The 22,156-nt window shown below is 49.6% G+C and overlaps 1 protein-coding gene across 7 annotated transcripts in view; it reads left to right on the forward strand.

Moving 5' to 3' along the window:
- The window catches only part of CADM1 (cell adhesion molecule 1), a 362,193-nt gene extending 340,767 nt beyond the window's left edge, over positions 1-21,426 (forward strand). For 3 of the 7 annotated variants that reach the window (XM_080640401.1, XM_080640405.1, XM_080640406.1), the window contains 2 exons: positions 12,878-13,009; positions 14,873-15,066. In XM_080640401.1, coding sequence (XP_080496527.1) covers positions 12,878-13,009; positions 14,873-14,991 — 251 coding nt within the window. In that variant the 3' untranslated portion in view covers positions 14,992-15,066. Of the gene's footprint in view, positions 1-2,051; positions 2,106-12,877; positions 13,010-14,872; positions 15,371-21,246 lie in introns of those variants that run through there. The other 4 variants (XM_080640400.1, XM_080640402.1, XM_080640403.1 and 1 more) reach the window with 3 other exon arrangements.
- Positions 21,427-22,156: the final 730 nt, after the last annotated feature.

A 22,156-nucleotide genomic window follows, 5' to 3' on the forward strand; every position in this document is an offset into this window, starting at 1 on the left:
CAGTAAACTCTTCCCTGATTATATTTACTCAGAAATGATCTGACTATGGCAGAGCATATAGATTCATAAAGTACAACCGTGGTGCAAAAACAAATTTAATGCCACTGACGTAAATGACTTCCTACTTTCAGATGTAATCTGAGCAGTAGATTCCAGATGACTTGGTATATTTTAAAGTTTATGCCATTAAAAATGACAGTTCTGTCTTTAATGAGGTGTATATCAACTGCCTGTTGCTTTTTAATGGGAAACTGCATATCAATGATATTTCATAAACACATTTGTCTTTATTTTTTAAAATTAGCTTTCTAATGCCCTCTCCAAGGAAACACGCTTGAGCGGTAGCGCTGCCTACTTGACACATCCTTGTTTAAGGCGGTTCAGTGGGCGCCAAGCACGTATGTAGAACGCTTTGCTATTCATTGGCCACACAGAAGTGAGGGATTAGCCTTCTGAGAAGTGCAGACTCATAATTAACTACAGAGAAGTACTTTATATTGCCCATTTATAACAATCATTCAAATAATTGTATTCATCAGTCTTTATACAATGGATCAAGCCACTAAGAAACAGGGACACTTTCAACCAATCAGATTTCAGAACAAATGGATAGACGGCATCTTTCCTCAGCTACCTCTATAATTCATTGCATTCCTCACCGCTTTCCCTTTAGTTGCCTACATCCATAGTTGGGACCACTCATGGACTCAAAACCTTCCTGATGCTAATTGGCAGCTGCCCTTGAATATTGGCCTCAAGAGCTGATGAAGCGGCCACTTCTTTTGATAGTAGCAGCCTAGCTATGATAGTCATTTGGCTCATTTAGAAAACACCTTACAAAACCCAAACTTTATGACCATTTTTACATGAGTGTTTCTGTTACTTTGGGTTTTCTAAAAATAGTGCCACCAGTTTGCATGGCTTGTTTCCCCAGCATTTCTTTTGGCTGCTTTTGTGCTCTGGTTGGTAGTTCACTGAGTGTTACTCCCAAATCCTTAATTCAACAAACACTGGGCATGTACTTTGTGCTCGGCTACAAGAGAAGGGAAAGATGAAAAAATAAACAAGATGGCCCCTCTCTTAAAGACCTTGCCATTAAATAGGTCCACACATATCTTCAAAAGTGACAAGTCCCATTAGAGAAATATTAACGACTTGTGTGAATTAGAGGATCTGGAGCAGTCGGACAGACAGGACTTTAAGCAGAACATCAAAGAACAAGTAAAGGCCTCCAGGATTGCCCAACATTTTGTGGTATTTAGTAAACATAAAGCATGAGGAATGGAAGCCATCTCCTGGCTGAGTCCCAGCCATTCCTTCTCTATTTTGCTCTTTTAACTCTAATCAGAGCCTAGCTGAGAGCCATCACAGCTGGCCAAAACTGGTGGTGAGGGGGATACCAGCATGTCAAACCCCCATTGGAGTATCTCCTGACCTAACTGCTTTTTCAGCTTTGAGAGTTCTGTTTTTCAGGAATACCTCTGATTTTTGAAATTTTCTATTTTTAAAAAACCACTTTGCAAATCAGATTTTCTGATGAAGGCATAGCCTGCAATCTGCAGTGAGCAGATGCTATACCATTTAAAACAAGTGATACAAGAGCGTCATAAATTGATCATAAACTGCATTTGTCAGTACTGGCAAAGGATTTCAATTTACAATAAAATGTGAAATGAAACTTACATCAGTATGTAACATGTAAATATATTTGTATTTAAAAGATATATCGGCATCAACAGTCACAATCGGGCTTTATTTATTTTTCTTTTTTTGCATGCTGCTATGAATGAGTGATTTTAGACATTCACCTTCATATTTCATGTGCTTTGAAAGTGGAGACTGAGGAATCCTTCTGCCTTGATTGTGTATCAATAACAAAATCAAATGATTGGAGAAATGTACTTACCTATGAATACATTCAAGCTATCCAAAAAGAAAGAGATAGCAAGAGATTTGGCTCATGTTTTTGAGACACTCATCCTCAGTTCTTAAGTGTTTTGTTTATGTCCCTTGAGGAATGAAAAGAAAAACGATTTGTTTTTACTTGTAAGGCCTTACTCAGTTGCCCAATTCCGCAGAAGAACTGGACAGTGAGGACCTCGCAGGTAAGGGCTAGTCATTAGGTAAGGCACTGCAGTGTCCGACCTGTGGGTGCTCTGTCCACGCCTACAAAATGCCCATTTGGTTTGTTGAGCAATCGATGAGCAATTGTGGATTTTGAGACTAAAGAAAAATCAATGTTATTCACACTGTTTCCCTCCCCTCCCGCCTCTCTTCCGTGTGGCAGTGGCATGTATATTTCAAGCAGGGGCTGATGCTATGAATGCAGTGGAGGTCAAGTCATGGTGGGGGTTGTGCGCAAGCCACGCAGTTCAGTAGCTTTAATTGAAGTTTATGTCCTCGGTATATGATGATGGTTCAGGAGAAATTTTGTTGCATTATAAAGCAATTTAAGGATGTTGGGTTATGAGGCAAGATCTTTATTTTTAAAAACTCACATTGACCTTTTACTGCCGTGGAATAGACTAGAAAAGCCTTGTCATCGTGTTCTTGGAAGTGGGGTGGTGAGGGACAGGAAGAAAGGGGACAATTGTTTGTCACACACCATGATGTAAACTAATGATCCACCTCAGACCTTTTTCACCGCACACTGAGCTCTTGCAAAAGTAGGTTTCATGCTTGATTCCAGGATTTGGGTGTTACTAATCCAGAATAAGAAGCATATCCTAAAGGGGGGGCATTTAAAATGGTCAGAGCTAAACCATTTCATGAGCTCCCGTGAGGTTGCAGGACTTCCCTGCCAACCAGCTGTGGCTTCCTGCACATTTTGATCAGTCACTTCTTGGTGAATCTCCCTCATCCCTGGGAGGAACCAAGACCTGGTGCTGTAGATGCCCCCCAGCCTGCTGGGAAGAAGGCTCCGTGCTGCCCCTTCCGTGCAGCTCCCTTGAAGAGCCGGTTGTTGAGGTAAAGTATTAAACAGGGGTCCCACCCAGGGAGAGGAAGACAGCACCCACCACCCAGTCCTTCCAAAGCCAATGGATGTATTGCCTCCTATGCTTCTGCCAACCCCCAGGAGGTCTTCAGTTTTCTGTTAGGTAGCACATCTCAATTGGAGCTTAGCTGTTGGATGTGTCCTGGAGTGGGAGCTGCAGGACATACCGGCCTCGCTCCCTGCTGTGTGCCTACCGCATAGTATGCCCACGTGGAAGAATAGTAAGACACATGGATGAATAAGTGATTACCAAACCCCAATGAATTTACAGAGATAAGTAAATAAAAGATTTGAAAGACAACCAGCCCATCAAGGAAGTGCTTCCTTTTTGCCTCTTATTTGGGGTATATTTGGAGAAGTTGCAAACGCATTAACCTGAGTTTCTGTTAAAATGAGAGTAGACAAGTCCTCCCTGCATAGAAGGTAATGCAGGCATGAGGGATCTCTGCCTCGGTCTTTGCCACTCTAACTGAAAACACCGACACGGTGGCCATGGCATTTGGATCTTCTCAAGGGTCCTAAGAAAGGACGTTCTCTGTCCCTGATCCCTCTTGGATATTAGCCACATGAGGATCCTTGCAGAAGTCATTTTTCTCCTGTAGGAAGATGGGATGAAGCAGCCATCCTCCCCTTCCCCACTGCATCATCAATTAAGGACTATTCTGGGTCTCTGAGCGCCTTACTGAGTCAGACGCTGCCCTGCTGCAGTCCTCTCAATCACCCCAAGTCGGGAGCAATAAACCAACAACTGTTTGTGTTCATCATAATGCGGTTAAATTAATCATCGCACTGCTCCCTCCCCACGCCTCCAGGAGCTGCCATCCTGCCACTCAGGAGCCCGAGCCTGCTGAACACGGCCGTCCATCAGGCGGCCCGGCTGCCTTTGCATCTGGCTTGATGAACTAATCAAAAACTGATTAGCACCTTTGTTCAAAGGGGATGCTGATTAATCAATTACTATTGATTGTGAGCTTGACTTCGCTCAGCAGCAAAGAGACATCTGAAGGGGCAAAAAACAACCAATAAAAATTGAGCAGCTGTCATACTGTTTAAATTTATTAAAACAAAATACGTTATTTTTTATGAAGCTGTCTTGAAATGGGTCAGTGAAGGGGAGCATATTGATTGAGAAAGGATGAACTTCTCAAATTTCTGTAGCCTAGAGACTGAATTCAATTATAATACAAGACAAACAGGTTAACACCTGCCTTAAACAGTCCATCAATAAATTAGAGTAGGTGTTGCCCATTTAATGCTAAACTGTGGTAATGAATCATATTTCCTTTCATTCCCGCTCTATCTCGGTGGAATTTTCATTCTTTTCTTAATATGGATAAATGGTATATTCTACATTTTCTTCAAAATAACGATAGTCTGTCTCCTCTGCCCCCCCATCCCCCACTCAGCACCACCCCCTCAGCTCGGAACCGTTTCCTAAGCAACACAGGGCTCCTCCTCACCCAGCGAGCCCGTGGCCCATCTCGTCCATCTGCATTAAGCGTTGTGCTTGTGTATAGTTCCGTGAGTGTTGTTGCAGACCTGGGAGCTTACACAGGTTGACTTTGAGCCCTTTTACTTGCTTTGTGGGTATTAACTTTATAAGAGTTTTGAATTGTTTTATCAATTACATCTGGTGACAGGTGGTGGGTATTGCCAGCCATGTGGAATAGAATAGCTTTAAGCATCTTTATCCTTTCGTTTTATTTTTAAACTTTTAAACTCTGGTCCCAACTGCCTAAACAATGGCCGGGCCTCGGGGACTATTTAGTGGAGTGTGGTGGCAAGCACTCCGTGTGCCTAGAGCAGCCCATCAGTTGTCTGCTTTTGAAGCAAAGGCATGGACAGGAAGTTCCAGAGCTGCCATGCTTCCCCAAAACACTTTCTCAACTCCTGCCCTACAAACGAGCGCGTGATCTGGAAAAATTCTACAATGTGTCACTCGCACTCCATGGGAGAGTGTGGGTAGAGGGCAAGTTCTAAATGGCTTTGGTAATCCATCCAGGTGTTGCAGAAGAATCCAGCCAGGTGAACCACCTCTGGTCCCCTAGGTCAGTGGTCGGCAAACTGCGGCTCGCGAGCCGAGGTTTGCCACTCTGTTGACAAATGAGTTTGCCGACCACTGCCCTAGGTGGATTACAAAGAAAACATGGTTACACATAGAGCCCGAGTTTAGATAATGGAAGCATTTAAAGGTCTTTGGATCCAGGTGATGTACCAGGCTGGGATACATGACCGTCTGGTTAGTGTGAATGTGTTTTGAGGGACTGTTAACTAGCCCCCACCTAACGTGTGGCTCAGATTTGGTAAATAGGCTATTTCTTTTCACTGGTAGACTAGTAACAATGTTGATGATGAAACAGCCAGAGCCAGCTGGGCTTGGGCAGTGTAGACACAGTCAAGGTCTGCCCCATAAACGTAAAATGTGGCATTGTTTACTCATATTTATACAGTGCTAGTATTTACAGCTTAGAAAGCCCTCACTTACATTGATGATCTCATTTGTTCTTCATTCACTCAACACAACTGTTTGAGCTCCTGGCATGTGCCAGCTCTGGGCTGGGCGCCGGGGATGCAGACATGAGCAAGCCCAGCAGAAGCTGGAGCTGCTGCAGAGCTCACGCACAGTCAGGGTCTGGTGAGAGACGGGCTTAGAGCACAGGAAATCTGTGGCAAACACTGGGAGAGACAGAGCCACAGCGGGACAGTAGAGTGAGTGTGGGCTGGGGAGGGGAGGCCCTGGGAACAGAAAGACCAGTGGCCAGGATGAACCAGACCTGGGAAGGTTTTCATGAAAAGCCTGAGAGATTGTTCATATTAGCTCACAGATGAGGAGACTGGGCTCCAGAGGTTAAATGATTCACTCCAGAGGCAGGGAGAATTTGAACGCCTGGTTCTTCCTGCCTCTCTAGGAGGTGGAGGCTGGTTTAAAGCGGTTTTCTTCCCTGGGAATTCCATTCTTCCTCTGCTCTGGGGCCTTGGGAATCCTTTTCCTCTTGAGCCCCTTTCAATCCAGTCTGTGCATCCAGGACATGAGGAGGGAGAGTCGGGCCCTCCAGACCCATCAGCCGGAGAGCGCATGCTGACTGCCCTGGATGGTCTCTCCCAGCATTAAATCCAGCTTTTCCCTTCAAAGCCCTGACTCTCCTGAACTATGGGATTCGTTTCCCACTGAGATGGCACTAAATGCCATGGGACAGTGCTTGATTGCAGAGGTTACACCTGTAGATTCCCTTACTTTAAAATTCCATTTAGTACAAGGCATAGCTGACCAGTCAGATCGGGCCCGCCCACGCCAGCTTGTCCATGATTTCCTCACAGTGTGACTTGGAACCTCATCATATTGCTGATCTTCCCATGATCCAACATGCTGCTGTTTCCCCCACTGGGAGGAAGGAGACCATCAAATAGGAACTTTTCCTCCAGATTAAAAAGTTGGCAAGCTACAAGCAAACTGCAAAGTCCAGGTCCGCAGGTTGGACACTTCTTTGGGGTCACTTCACCGTATTCATTAATCCATCCTCACCCCCAAATGCCCGAGGTCCACGGAAGCATCCTTCTCCAGAGAGATTCTAGCGGGAAACGTGAGCTTGAAAATACTCCACAGCCCTGTCCTCTTGAGCAGATGTGTCTTCATTCATCAACTCTGGTCCCACCCTCAGCGCCCTCCTGGTGCTTAAAGTGGAAAAGGCGTCGCCCTCGAAGCCCTGTTCCTGTGAGACAGCAGAGCGGGCTCCCGGAGCTTCTCCATCTCTGGGAGCGCTGGCGCTTGGGCAGACTCCTGTTGCATGATGTCATCCCCACTGCTGCTTGGATTAACTACATCTGTTCACTTGAGGAGGGAGAGAAGTGGATATTAAAAGCCCACTTGTTCCTATGTGTAGCTGACAACTAGTACTTAATACCTAGCACTCTGATGCTTCACCTGAATCATTACTAGGTGGCCTTCAGCCGCCAGGCTGCAGCCTTGGCCACAGCAGGACAGGTGGCCACAGTCCCATGTGCTGTTCTGCATAAGGAAGGGCTTGGTGACTTCAGCTGGGCAGGGGTTTATGGGCATCACACCATCAGAAAACAGTGCCGAGTGTGCAGTACCACCCTTACCCCAAAGAGCTGATAGATGTTTGCCTTGAATCAGTGATAAGAACTGAATGGAGCCTCAGGCTTTAAGAGGACGGGCTTACACATGGCAGACACTCCGAGCGCCTCTGCTGTGCCAGCGCTGGCCGGGGAGGCCAGCACACTCAGCAGCACGCAGACGCTTGAAGGACCCTGGGAAATATGTGGTGCTCAGGGCTCAGAATAGCCGACAGACCACCTCTGTCACAGAACAGTGATGAAACCCAGCTTCACCATGATGGCAAGGCCAGTGTACTTGCCTGGGACCCCGCAGGAGGTGGGGCCGAATGTCTCTCCGGATCTGCCACTCAGGCCAGTTTCTGGAGGCTGGCATAGGCAGGAAAAGCTACTCGCACCCGCTCCTGCTCGCTGGCTGCAGTGTTCTCACCCAAATGAGCACGTGCTGAGCCCTGGGCTCACCATCACGACGCGGTGCGGGCTGCACACAGTTCCTTTGAAATGTTATTGTAGCCACAGTTACACTGCATGAATGAGATGCAGCTGAAGGGATGCGATGTGATGCGATGCCCGGACACGGTGGAGGAGGCTTCCTGTTTCCCTGGCCCACCTGACTCCTCCCTTTCACTCTGAGCAGAGGAAGGTGAGCTGCACAGTGGCCAGTGTGCCCAGTGAGTATTAACATCTTAATGGGCGAGCTGTGCACGTGCTGGATGCATTTACTGCTCTCTGACAAGAGGGAATTAAATGTCAGAAGGATTTGTAGCATCTGTAATTGAATTGGTGCTGAGAAAAGCAAATCATAAAGAATAACAACATATTAGGATTAGCAAGTAATGTGGCATTTTGTCAGTGGTGCCATTCAGTTTGTTCCCCTTGAGTAATAAAGTTGTGCTTTTAAGATGCACACTTATTTTTGTTGTTGTGACAAGAGCTGCGATAGGTGACGAGAATGAGCAGCTACGTGACTCAGGTAGTGCCCGGGTTTTGGTTTGTTTTGTTTTGTGTTTGAGGCCAGATTTTGTTTTTGCAAGAGATTAGGAAAATCCACTGTCAGGCTTTCTCTTTTCCAACAAGTGACACCCTGATCATTAAGCTGCTTCTGAGATAGACTAATCCCCCCTCCAGCCCTAGGAAGCCGGAGACAGCCTTTCCATTCTAAACTCCAGTCTCAGAGTTTTCCACTAAACTGGCCCATCCAGTAAGACTCCGTGCGGGGAGACGAGACTGGGCCAGGGACAGGACTGTTGCAAAGAATCAGCGATTCAAACTCTTATGCAGCCCCCTGCAGAGGAGGGTGTGGAGGTGGAGCATCTGACTTGTTCCATAAATTCAAGTAGGAGGCCTGATATCTTCAGAACCTGCTAAGGTCGTTTGTCACCCAGGAGAGAACAGATGGAGCGTTTAAGGGGAGTGTCTAGCTCTCCCTGAGTTTTCAGTGTGCCTCTAGCCCAAGCGGGAGCGTTCCCGGTGAGAAGGAAGCAGCATTGTGTGGGACTGTGTATTCATTACTCTGTCGTACTCAGCTTCTCAGAGGTGGACAACTTGGTGTCCTTTATCAAAAAAAAAAAAAAAAACAGCCTCAGGCTGCAGCCTGGCTGCAAGGTGCCATGGTGCCCAGGTCCCCGTTTGCCAGGATCTAGTCTGGGGTGTCCTGGCCCTTCCTTGGCTCCCTGCGGGCCCCCACCTTTGGCAGCAGAGCCTCTCGGCTCTCACAGACCATGGTTGGGCACTGGTGTGGTTATGTTCTGCAGCCCCGGCCAGGCCACAAAGTAGCCACAGAAGCCAGGGCCTGGGGCAGGGCGCTCTAACACAGGCAGCAGCTCTGGCCTCTACGAGCGGTGAAAGGCAACTGGGAGAGGGGACCCCCGGGAGAGGGACACTGCCCCCCACCAGCCACCACTTTTCTTGTCAAGCCTGGGAGCCAGGGCCTTCATGCCTCCCCGCACAGTGCCCTGAGGAATGGGGGGCCAGTTGCCTGGCCAGAGAAAAGGTCTGAGCAGCCTGGCCAGCCCTCCTGGGAGTTCCTTTGAAACGGGTTGTCCTTTCTGTCTCTGAGGCCAGCGCAAGTCCAGCGGTGGGAGCTGTGGTGGTACAGGGGGAGCCTGCATAGCTTCCGCCAACAGCTTATGAATGCTCCCTGGGACCTCGGTTTTCGGCTCTTTCCCAAAAGCAAAGCTAACTGGGAATGCTCACCCGTCCGTGGGGTCCATCCTAAGGGACCAGGTGACACCAAGCTGCAGACGGGACTGCAGGCCGGACAGTGCCACACTGCGTGGGCATGCACGCCAGGCAGACACCAGGCTCGGTGACTTAGCCTGTCACCTGCAGTCCTGATGGGATTCTCTGCCCGGCGGCCACCCACGTGCTCGCTCTGCAGGGCTGGAGCCCCTTTGCGCCCTGTGCACATGCCCAGCCGCACAGCGGCCGCAGGATGGGCAGAGTCAGTCCCGAGTGCAGCACCAACCCCTGCTCCTGGGAGGGAAGCATGTCCACTAGATGACAAGAGCACATTCCCTTCTTGACAAGAGAGGGCTGTTGCCCGAGGAGCAGATTTTATAGACGTTTACTTTCCCACGTAGGAGCCAGGCAGCTGGAGAGCCCACCTCTTGGGCTCTCTTTTCTGTCTCATTGAGCAAAGGAGCCAGGGACCTGGGAGCACATCCCCAGGAAAGCAGGAGGCTCTGGCCTGAGCGAAAGTCTGACCTAAGAGGAGCAGGATCTGTGGGTGATGGTGGGAGGCACAGACACGCCCGAGTTCTCACTGAGAAGTGGCTTCTGGAGGCCCCGCCAGAGCCAGGCCCCTTTCGGGGTCGGTATCTCCTTCAGGCTCCAGGTTTCATCTGACTCATCAGCCCAGTGCCTCTGAGTGACGGCTTGTGCTGCTACTCATGCCTGAGCGAGGCACAAGCCCCCCGGGTGCCCCGGCCACAGTGCCCCGGCCGCGGGTGCAGGCACTCTTCCTCACCTGGTGATGGGTGACCAGCGCTCACCCTGCTGCTCCACCACTGTGGGCGAGTCAGTAGCACTGGGAACTCTCCTTCTGGGTTCACCCATGGAAACAAAGAAAAGCGTGAGATGAGGCTGGAAACAGCCTCACTCTTCCTAGGGGCGCCCAGCGCCCGGGTGCTAGTGAACCGCCACCTGCCGATGGGCAGGAAGCCGGGCGGGTGGGGTGGGAGGAGGCACAAGGAGCTCCCAGCCCGCAGTGTCCCCTGGGAATGAAGCATCACCACCTTCTGTCCATCTGCAGTGATCGGAGGTGGTGGTTACCCAGTGGTAGTGAACTTTCTGATCTGAGCATCGGGAGTGAGCAGGAGCCATCGCCCTCATAGGCAAGCGTCTGCCGTGTGCCTGGCCTGGAGGGCGGGTGGAGTGGTGGCACCAGGTGTGGATGTGGGCAGTGAGCGTGAGCAGCGGAGCTCTGGTGGCTCCAGCTTCACAGGAGCAAAAGCCAAGTGAATCGTGTGGGCTAAAGAAATTAAGCCCACAGACACTGCCCGTGAGGTTCTTGTTTTCTTTTACCACAGCTCTCTCTCGTGTGTGTGCTCTCTCTCTTTTCCTGGGCTTCTAGAATGTGCCTGTGCCTCGACGTGGAGGAGGCATTCTTCTCCACGTGGGCCAGGTCTGTGCTGGGTGAGCCATCAACGCTGTTCTCTGCTGTCCCCGGGCGGGCCCTGCCTTCCCCTCTTGCCTCAGTGCCTGGCACCTTCTCCTCATGGCCAGAACTGCTTAGCTTCCCTCACCAGTTCTAAGACCCGGAGGCAACTGAGAGGCCCTTATATGGCATTCGCCCCAAGTTCCTGGCAGTTGGAGATGAGTTCATTCTCATTCCCACAGACCCCTGACTTCGACAGCTCCCCGAGGAAGTCACAATCCGCTGGCTTTCCTGTTGCTTGTGTCTCCCTGTGAGCAGTTTGAATTGGTGCCGTTGGGGCGAGAGTCTCTGGTGTGAACACAGCCCACCCCCCACAAGTGCTGGCATCCGGGGCACCCCAAGGACAGTGCTCCCCTTCAGCAAGCTCTGGTGTCTCCTGGAAGTTTCCATGGCCGAGTTCTGCCTTGTTGAAGTGACTTCCAAGGCTCCGAGGCCATGGCGTCTGCCATAGGTAGCGCTTTGGCTAGGAGGGGTTCCTCCACCGATTTCGAGCCCCGCTCATTGGACAAGGTGCTGGAGGCTGGCACGTGGAGGGCGGGCTCATTGGTGGGCTCACTTGCACCCACCTCCATGCTCCACTTCAGCGCATCACCTGTGGCCCTGGGCAGCCGCCGCGGCTCTCGCTCGGCGTTTCTCTTTGGGGTTGGATTTGGGGGTTTTGTTGTCCTTTCGAAGGTAACTTAATGAAACACTATAAATACTTCATTTTAAAATTTAAACTCTTTTAATTAAAGCCCTCTCCATGGACCCCCTCAGTCAGGAGTCATTTGCCCACGTCCGTCAGTACTTAACCTGAGCGCAGAATTGGAAATATCGATAGAAAGTGTAAACCATGCCTCCTGCTGAAAGTGTGGTATCAGGCTTCGGCTCAAAAGAGCGCCATTACCTTTAGCTGTCACGGATCTGCACACTTGATCGATAAACTTCAAATATTATTAGAGGTGGAGGCTTCGGAGATTTGCTCTGTTCTTTGCCGAGAGTCCGAGATAAATCTTTCTTAAAAATGGACTTGGATCTGCGCTCTCGGTCTCCATTCCTCAGGCGTCCAGCAGCTGCAGGGACAGATTTATAGGCCATGTGCTGCTTGTACTGAAAGATTTAAATGGTAAATCCTTCACATATGACTTCACAAATCATGTAAAGTTAAAAGATTTTTACCGTTTCTGTTGCTGCTGTGCTTAAATTGTAAGGTACAGCTAGTAAATCATTTTAATGGAGGTGTCGTACTTGACTCAATAAAAAAAGAAAGACAATGGTTTAGCTTCCACTCCAAAATGTTAATGTATTAATCAACGGGAGAATAATTGTTTTTTACTACATTATAAATCCTGGGTGCCATTAGGATTTCAGCAAGGGGTGATGTAGCCAGTCCTAAATTAAAATTGTTTACCCTGCCATACATCCATTCCGCATGGCCATCGCTCACTCCGGGTCCATTCTGAGCTGTTCCCCAGCCAAACACGTCACTCCTCCGTCAGAAGAAGACATCCTGAGGGAGTGATGCTTATGAAGGAGAATTAATTGCATTGTGGAGTGCTAAATAAATAAAATAGGAGCCATCTGTGTTGACGGACAATCATTCCTCGCTGTCTTTTTGAAATAGGTCTTTAGGTTTTAGACTGAGGCTTACTCCCTCACACATCCTACATGTAGCAAGCATGCCACTTGTCTTTAGTCTCATAATCCTGTTTTATCTCTAGGCAGCTGTGGCTTGGAGCGCCTCACTTTTCCTATGCCTGTGCCCAGCAGAGATTAAGACACTGGGCGGCCCGCCTCCCTCCACAGCTCCCGTTACTGCTGAAAGGTGCCATCCGCTCCGAGCGAGCACCCTTGGTCAGGGCGGCCGCCCTGGTAGAGCGGTACCTGGGCAGATAGCGTGAATGCTCAGAGCAGCCAGGGCAATGGGCCCTTCCTTCCCCACTCCCTGCCTGAGCTGTTCCAGGCGCATTAGCGCCCCGGTGCGGCTCTAGTGAAGTGGCCTGTGGGCGGAGGGGCCAGGGCAGCACTGGCCAGGTCAGTCTGGTCCCGCCTGTAGCTCCTCCCACTTCCCGATTGCTCTCTCTGACTCCTGCGGCCCTGGAGGCCGTGTCCCCGGGGCTTCTGGTGTCTGTGATGAGCTCTACATCCACCTTCCTCTTCTGATTCCGCAGACTCCCGAGCAGGTGAAGAAGGCTCGATCCGGGCAGTGGACCACGCCGTGATTGGCGGCGTTGTGGCTGTGGTGGTGTTCGCCATGCTGTGCTTGCTCATCATTCTGGGGCGCTACTTTGCCAGACACAAAGGTAAGCAGGTGCCTGGCAGGTGGGGCCTCGTGCCGCACCGCCCACATCCGGGGACTTGACAAGGTGGTCCTGGACGGGCAGTTTGGGTTATGTGGCCGCGTGGCCTCTTTGATTCCTGAAACAGGGAGAGGGAAAGAAAGAAAACCTAGCAGCTGCTGATTAGGACTCTGAGAGTTGATGAGTAGCAAGCACTCCTTGATTTGGGTTTCCTCTAAATATAAAGCTTTATAGATTGTTACTCTACAATCCATAATTGGGGATAGAGGGAAAATCACAGAGTCAGGGCTGGTGTGTGATGTGGGAGTGAACCACACCGACATGGAGAGAGAACGCCCGTGACCTACAGCTTCTGGGAAGCAGTGGCCTGGCTCTGCTCCTGCCCCAGGCTCAGGTAGCCTGCCCACAGTGGCCAGAACACTTCCTTGGTTTGATGTGCCTGGAAACCCACATAAATATGTATTTTTTTAATTGTCAGTGCAATTGATGTAAATTGCCATGAATCACACACTTATCAGCAATGCAGTCTTAATGGGCCTCACCTTTTCCAGCGCTTTCCTCCTGCCCCCGCTGCTCTGACCCTCCGCTCCCTGGGTAATTTATTCTTCCTCCTCTTCGTCCGCCCTTGTCTCTCAGCTGTTTTTCTCAGTGCTGTGCAATGAGCTTGTGGGGCTTCCAGTAGATGGACTCTAGGCGCTTGCATACTGCTCGCTGGTAGAACTTGGGTTTGGAGAGGTTCCCTTAAGCTCAGCAATGGAAGTCCAAGGTCCTTGACAACTGCCATCAGGATCCAAAGGGCCAGTCTCAGGCGTGAAACTGTTTGGAATCTCGGGGCTATGCAGCTTCCCCCTCTGCCCACACCCAGGAGCGGACTGGCCAAGAGCCCGCCGCCTCTCGGGGTTGAGTCAGGAAGTCAGGCCAGAGAGCAGGGCAGAAGTCTGCGCTCGGCTGGGGAGAGCCAGGGGAGAGGCAGAGGAAGGGGGGACACGGGAAACCTGAGAGCAAATGGGTCAGCCTTCTTTTCCTAAGAGTCTCTACGAAGGCAGTGTACAGTGGGAGCAGGGCTATTTGATAATGACATAGGCAGGGCAGGCCTATGTCATAACATACTTTCTTCATGTAAACTCCTGGGATTTGGTGGTAAAAGTGTCACCAACTTTGTTCCGTCCTGTCTGTTGTCACTATAAAGTGGCCGTGCCAGTTAGCAAATCCATGAATCTGGGTCCGGTTAGGGTTGCTGTGAGAGAGACTCGCCCGCAGCTTAAGGCAGGCCCAGCCTTGACGAACGTCAGGCTAGTTCTGCACCTGGAACCCACCTGCAGCGGAAGCAGGAGCCCATCAGACACCCTGGCGAGGGCGAGCGCATTCTCGTTCCCGGAGGCACCAGTGACTGTGGAGACAGGAGGCCAGGTTCCGTGAACAACTCGAGGAGGCAGTGACGTCATCAGGGCCCTAATTCATCTATTGGCTAATTGCTCTTTCTTGCTTTGGTCCTTAACCATGTCTGTGCATATATCTGGTCATTGGTCCTGGGCGTTGACTGTGTATGTGTTAGCCAGCAGCTCTCCAGCTTCTGCATTTTTAGCTCCCACTCACGTCTTCTCTGCCGGCATCCCCTGGTCATAATCACTGCTCTAATGTCTCATTTGCTGAATTATATCGCAGCGGTTCAGTCGGAGTGGTGCCTTTGGAACCCCGGATCCCCATTTGTCTCACCCACCCCGCTCTCTCCTTCCGATTGTTTTCTCCCCTCTGCTGCCTGCACACCACTGCGCTGATGATGGCCATAAAGCAAGTTGCCATCTCTGTACCACTTGACACAGAGGCCATCAGACAGTCACGGTGCTTTACCCCTTCATCTTGCAGGTACATACTTCACTCATGAAGCCAAAGGAGCCGATGATGCAGCAGACGCAGACACAGCCATAATCAATGCAGAAGGAGGACAGAACAACTCCGAAGAAAAGAAAGAGTACTTCATCTAGAGCAGCCTTTCCTTTCAATGAGGTGTCCCGCTGGCCCTATTTAGATGATAAAGAGACAGTGACATTGGAACTTGAGAGACATTCGTGTGATTTTTTATGAATGGGTGGAAAGGCGCGAGACCTGGAAGGCTTGGGATTTGCTGTATAAAAAAATGTTCTTTGAAAAGTACACTCTGCTGATTGACACCTCTTTTTTTGTGTTTTTTAAATTTTTATTTCCTCCTACCAAGTCAAACTTGGATGCTTGGATTTAGTTTGGGTAGATTGCAGAAAATTATGTGCCTTGTTTTTTTGTTTGTTTGTTGTGTTCCTTATTTTCTCTTTGTGCACATTTATTTTTCAAAAATGTGTTTGATTTTTTTTTTTTTTTTTTTCAAAATCTCCCCATTTTGGAATTTGCCTGCTGGGATTCCTTAGAATCTTCCTCCCTCCCCCTATTTTGCTATTGTTTTTACTTTTTTGTTTATTGCTGAAGTAACTGCTTTGTGTTCAAAATTCAGTTTCATAAAAGGAGAACCAGCACAGCTTAGATTTCATAGTTCAGAATTTAGTGTATCCATATGCATTCTTCTCTGTTGTTGTAAAGATTTGGGTGAACAAACAATGAGAACTCTTTGCTGCTGCCCATGTTTCAAATACGTAGAGCAGTGAAGACTAGAAACTTAGACTGTGATTCAGAAACTGTTCTGTTTGCTGTGGAACTACATTACTGTACAGGGTTATCTGCCAGTGAGGTGTGTCGCAACGAGGTGGAATCTGTCTGTAATTCTGTGTCTGTAGACGGCTCAGTGTAGCTCCCCCACACTGTCCAGGAGGGTTGGGCTGGAAAGAGCTCCTCCTCTTTCAGTGCCCTAACAGACCTGACAGGGAGGGCTGTTCCTTTTGTGTAAGTGGACAAATGTGAGTTGCCACAGGAGGGGACGCAGGGAGGGGGAGCGATAGTTCTGCTCCAGCTGTTTCTGTTCCAAATGATTCCATCCACCTTTCCCAGTCGGCCTTACTTCTCACTAATTTGTAGGCAAGAGCAAGTCCGTGTGATGGGAGCATGACTGAGTGGGACAGGTTTTCCCTTTGTGCTCAGCCCAGAAGGGGTGGGATGTGGCCTGCATGTACTGTATATTACAGATATTTGTCATGCTGGGGTGTCCAACTCAAACCCGTGTGAAACTTCCCTTCCTTCCGATCGGGCTCAACAAAGGCAGGAGGTCCAGAAGGAGGCCAGTGCTGTTCTTACACTGGCCTGCGTGGACCTCCGTTCTCAAAAGGTCAGAGCAGAGGTGGGGAGCCGCATGCAGGGCTTTTCAGTTACTTAATCAAAACTCAAATGTGAGTGTTTTTATCTTTTTATCTTTCATACACTAGCCTTGGCCTCTTTCCTCAGCCTTAAGAACCATCTGCCAAAAAATTACCAATCCTCGCATGACAGCAGCCATAGTGCATAGCTACTAAAGAAGCCACCTGAGGGCGTCATGGGCGGAGCCTTGGGGAAAGGGGAGGAGTCAGTTGTTCTCTACATTTTCTAAAGGCAGGTACATCTAGGAACCTAGAAGTAGTCCTGAAGGACAGAGATGAAACTCTTACCAGGCGTCCTGGTAAGGCTCCAGACTCCAGAACGCAGTCCCTATGGAAAGATGGCATCAAAAAAGATAGATCTATATATATATATAAATATATATTATATAACATTTTCAGTGAGTAACTTTGGATTTTGCAAGGTGCATTTTTACTATTGTTACATTATGTGGAAAATGTACGCTGTTTATTTAAGGGGGAAAAGTGTCAACTCTTTGTTATTTGAAAGCGTTTTTATTTTTCTTGTCTTTATTTTAACCTTTGATAGAACCATTTGCAATACGGGGCCTTTGGGAGCGGACTGGCTCGAAAGAGGAGATCCGCCGAGCAGCCCTGTTTCCCTCTCCAGTCCCGAGGCACTAACCCAGACAAAGGCCACAACCAACGTCCCTTTTTCACGGAATTTTATAATGTGCAGCTCTCTCCCGAGCCCTTAGCTCCCATTCTGACCTAGCGTGACCAGATCAAAGGGTGAGAATCATTGGGCATGTTGTCGACAGGGTTTTTTCAGTCGTTCTTTTGAGGAAAATAAAAAACGAAACCTAGCATTGCTCACAGAATTGGCATCTCCGTTTTGGGACCGCCTATCTTTCTGTTCTGAAAAGTGTACAGTAGTGCAGTGTTCCTGATGTAACTTTATGGCTTACAATGTTGACATGTCTCAGGTCCATGTGTTTTGATTGGTGTTTTCCGTCTCAGGTAGATTGCTAAGTGTAGGCCCCACACATTGGAAAAAAATAAAATAAAACAAAGCAAAAACAGGAAATTCTGGATTTTAGTTGTATATTGGTTCATGTATTTTTCTTAAGTATACAGTGCACTGTTTGAAATGTATTGTTGAGTATTACTTTGTACAGGTCGGTCACTTTTCTTAGAGTGAAGAAAGAACAAACTTGTTTTCTGTGTTTTTTAAAGGAATATAAAATAATGAAGGATGTATAATTGATGCCAAATAAGCTTGTTCTTTAGTCACACCGATGTCCTATCTCCCTCTAGGCCAGTTCTGTTGCTAAGGTGTCCATGGACGGTGTTACGGTGTAAGAAACTCCATATCCATATGTCCCATTCGCATTTTGTATTGGTTCATGTATACCATTTTTACAAAAGAAAAAAAAAGAAAAAAAGAAGTACTATAAGATATCTGTCTTCTTAATAAAAAAATTAATGTTACAAAGTGATCCTTTAATCTCATTATGGACTTTTTAACGGATGTTTTGCGTGCGAGAAGAGATGGGCCCTGGTCCGGCTTCCTCCTCAGGACCTTGCGGACCGGAGCAGGCCGCAGGCGCTGGGAAATCTGCCAGCGGGTTGCTCTGATCTGACTTCTCCCGCTTCCTCCGCTCATCATTCCTGTCCTTGTTCTCTTCTCCCCCTCAGTGGCCAGGTGGGCCAGGTGCCTGGCAGCGCGGATCAGCGGTTTGTGCAGGTGCGGGATGCAGCGGCAGGCCAGCTGGGATAGGCCCGCCCTTCGTGGACCCGCTCCACCCCCCATCCCCATCTCCCCACCAACTTCACTGTGTTGGCTGCTCCACCTGTCTCTTACTTTGGGGTTCTGTGTCTTAATAATTCATTCTGCCTTCTTCATTTCAAGTTCTCTCCTTTAACTGAAAGACTCGCTGCGAAGGACTGGCTGACCATCCACGGAAGATCGTTCTCACTTGCTGTCTAGGCTGCGGGGACCTCCGGCCAGTGCACTGCGCGCTCCAGTCTGTCCTTGCCTTGCAGGCCGGGTTGAGCCATGGCTGGGCTCCCGGGGCTGAGCTGACAAATGCGTGGATATGTCTGAGCTGCCCAGCGTGCCCTTTCCCCTCCAAGCTCCCCCGAGGTTCGCTCTCCCTTCTCTGGGCAGGGCCTGGGGAAAGGCAGCGGGAGACCAGGTGAGCTCTAGGAAAGCCAAAGCTGGGTATCTCATTTCAGCCTCCTCCCTTCTGGCCTGTCTCTTGCACGTCTGTAAAAACCAGTCGCCCAGATGTGCAGTGGCGAGCCCCTACAAGAAACATGGCGTCAGTCCCACCACCCCTAGCAGCAGGAGGTGGCCCTCAGCCTGGGCCCAGCCAGCATGTTAGGGAGCCCTGGGTGAGCTGGGCTTGGAGAAGGGAAGTCAGTGAAGATGGCTCTCCAGAGGAGCCGGGGCCCCAGCGGGACCTCAGAGGAGTCTAGAGGACAGGGAATGAATGAGCCACGGGCCCAGGGCAGTGAGCCCAGCAGCCTCTGGCTTGCATGGGAAAATAAAGGGAAATCGGATGAGGTGTGGAAGGTGGGGCAGTCTCATGGCTCAAGGAGTGGAGATGCCATGGGCCTCTGCCAGCCCCTGCAACAGGCAGGGAGCCGCCGGCAGCACTGCTGTCACAGCTGTGTGGACCGTCTGCTGGAGGGGATGCTGAGGAGAGATGGAGACTGCATACTGAGAGGGGCACAGCCTGCTCCACCCTGTTAGCTGAGACCTCGGGTCTGTGGGCATGTTGCATGCCCCTGAACTTGCCTTAGACCCTTTCTCTTCACCATTTGTCAGTGTTGTTATTACAGACCCTGTGTAGTCACACGGTATGTTTAGTGTCTTAGTGTTGCCCCTCCCCTCTCCGCACACCCCACTCGTCCCCCGCCCCGTCTGTAACATGAGGTGGGAGTTTCAGCTGAAACCTGGCAAAGAGACCCAGGAAGTCCCTGCCCTGTGGCACATGGCGGGCGAGACTGGCCACACATTCGCCTTTTAGTTCCACGGGGTACGCGAGTGAGAAGGCGCCAGAAGAGTCCAGGTTAGCGGGAGCTTAATGCATTCCTGGACCTTTGTTTGGTCTGGGAGGGAAAATGGCCCTGTTTCCTCCTGGGAGTTTTCCAGTGTTTGGGCTGCTTGCCTTCCCCAAATATGTCAACTGGAACCCCGAGGTGAAGTGCGGATGCAAACTGGCGTCTCTCACTGTCCTGGTCTACGTGAAGTGGAATTCTTATCCTGCTGTGCCTGACTCCAGAGAGGTGTTCCTTTGATTCTGTCGTCCAGAACCTTAGAGCAGCCATGCTGTCTCCATACTACAGACTACATAGGGAAGGGCACTCTGGAGTATAAAATTCTGCCCAAGGCTAATATGCACACCTTTTTGCCAGCACTCAAGGGTCCAGCCCTTAGGCATGAACAACTGGCAGCCAAATTCTTTCAGAGTGAAATTTGTATCTACAGCCACACGTGAATACTTTGGAAATATTTCCGAAGGAAGCCCTTGGCTGTCCTGACCCTGCCCAGGAGGAGGCAGGGGACTGGTGGCCACCATCCAATGACCTTGGGGGCCAAGATGTGAAGTCAGCGGTGGGCACAGCAGACATGAGCGAGTGTCATTGATTACAGGGAGGCTAGGCAGCACCTGGTTGCTCGAGTCTCCCTTGTCCGTAGTCACCAAGTCTGTATCTCAGACCATGACCTCTGTGAGTCCCTCCTCAGCACAAGCAGCTTTCAGGTTGGCCTTGAAGAAATCAGCCTCCAGCCCCGAGTTCCGTGCTGTTAGTCCTGTCATTCTCCAGGGCCTGTGGGGGGAGGCATCCGGGTAACAGCTAAGCAAAGCCTCATTGCTGGCACATGTGAGGGGCCTTCCGAAGGTGGTATGGCATGCGAGAGGAAACCATATTGCTCACCTTACCTGTGTTTATCTCAAAACTGTGAAATATGCCTCTGATAGGAGCATGGGATTTAATGCACCCACATCACACACACACAAACCGCCACATTAACATGTGCTCAGGATATTAGGCACAAGGATAATGTGAGCCCCCCAAAAGCAAGGCTTGAAAGCAGGAATCTTCTCGTTCCATGTGGTCCAATCCTCCACTTCCAGGTTTTTTTTTTGTACACAGGAAATTATATTTGTTCTGATTTTTATATTTTTTTATGTTTCATTCCAAAGTAAACATAAAATGTCTACTGCCCCTAGTGGTCAGTGCTGGGAAATACAACTCCAGCCTCACATTTAAATTTGGAAATCATTCCTACAAGGAACCCGACTTCAAGTCGCCTGCTCTTTGGGTCTCCACATGCACAACAACCCTCAACTACCATTTAACTCCTTCCTAGTCCTTCAAGGTGTTGAGCTGTGGGGCGGTGATGCTGGGGAAAGGCATGTTCCAGGCCCAGCACTTCTCCAGGTGCCCTCCAAACCCACAAGGCTCACAGCCACATTTCAGCCTTAAATCATCTTCCTTAAGTGCCATCTTCCTCAGGTTAATTAACCACCAGGCGTAAACTTGCTGTTACCAGCAGGAAGTGCATCCTGAAGTCAGCAATGTTACGATTGCAGCTTCTAATACTGTTTATTCTGCATTAGTGTTTACTTAGGGGGGAAATTGATCCAAAATAGATATTTTAGTCTTCCAGGGCTGGTGTTGGAAGAGCCTAATGCAAGCCTTTAATAGCAAGCAAATATTTAAATCCCTTAATGGTTGCTGAATGTTGAAATGTGCGACTTTATCACTCCTTTTGGTTTGTTTTCTCTGTAGTTGAGTATTTCATCTTAAACTTGCACAGGATGCTGGCAGGCTCAAGTTCAGCTAATCCACGAAAGCTGTTTGCCCAGACACTGCAGACCTGATTAAAAAGTGTTGCTATGGAAGGAAGTCTTCACACTAATCAGCCTTTGTTAGCTAGTGACCGAATTACTATCCATCTCTCTCTCTCTCTCTTTCTCTCCCTCTCTCTAGGCCTGTTCTCTCTAACCTCTCCCAGAATAAAGTGATGGGGCAGCCATAGTGTTGCAATTAGGAGCATGAATCTTTTATCGTTTGGACAAGGAAGGGAAAATGCCATCCCTGTCAACTGAAATGTCCTACTTGGGTTTTTGCTCCTGCTTCCCTGCCAAAGCTCATTGCTGCTGCTGAAAGCGTAAACCATTCACAGCTGTTCTTGATGGCTTGATTCTTAACACAGCCAGAAATGTAGCCCGGGAGATGCTTAAGACAGTTTATGGAAAATAATAATTTCCTTGCAGAGACACCAATGCATCGAGAAGGCGTTGAGTCCTGTTAGACCCAGCCAAGATCACCAATTTCCTCCCTTTCTGCCTTTAGTTACAAAGGCGATTGCTTAAAAAACGCGGGGCCTCTTCACTCCTCTGTGTTTTCCCGGTTGGTTTCTATCTGCACCCACAAGCCTCTGGCTGTGACCGCCATTGTCTCACCACTCACCTCCAGCAGCCGGGAGATCTGGAAGAAGCAGTGCCTACCTACCGGAGTAGAACAAAAAGGAAGCTGCAGAGCGGAGAAGAGCCTAGGAGAGCCCACCGATGAGACCTGAGCCTAGGCCCACCAGCCCGGGGGCTCCGGAGACAGGTGGCCAGCCCATCCAGCACCAGGATGGGTCCTTCCCTATGTGGCATCCCGTGTGGCCATCGGGGAGGCCAAGAAGTGGTGTCATTAGTTCAGCTAGCTTCAGCTATGCAGCCCCACTGCACTGCCTCTCGGGCCCAGCCTTAGTTAGCAACCTCTGAGAATGAAGCTCCCTCTGGCAGGACAAGAGGGAGTGGCCACTCAGTCACAAATGTTTGGGAGGAGGCCAGGATGAAAGAGCAAACAGTACATCACAAGGTTGCAGCTTTCAGGCTGTTTCTGCCAA

Source organism: Plecotus auritus (assembly GCF_963455305.1).
Source record: "Plecotus auritus genome assembly, chromosome: 9".
NCBI lineage: Eukaryota > Metazoa > Chordata > Mammalia > Chiroptera > Vespertilionidae > Plecotus > Plecotus auritus.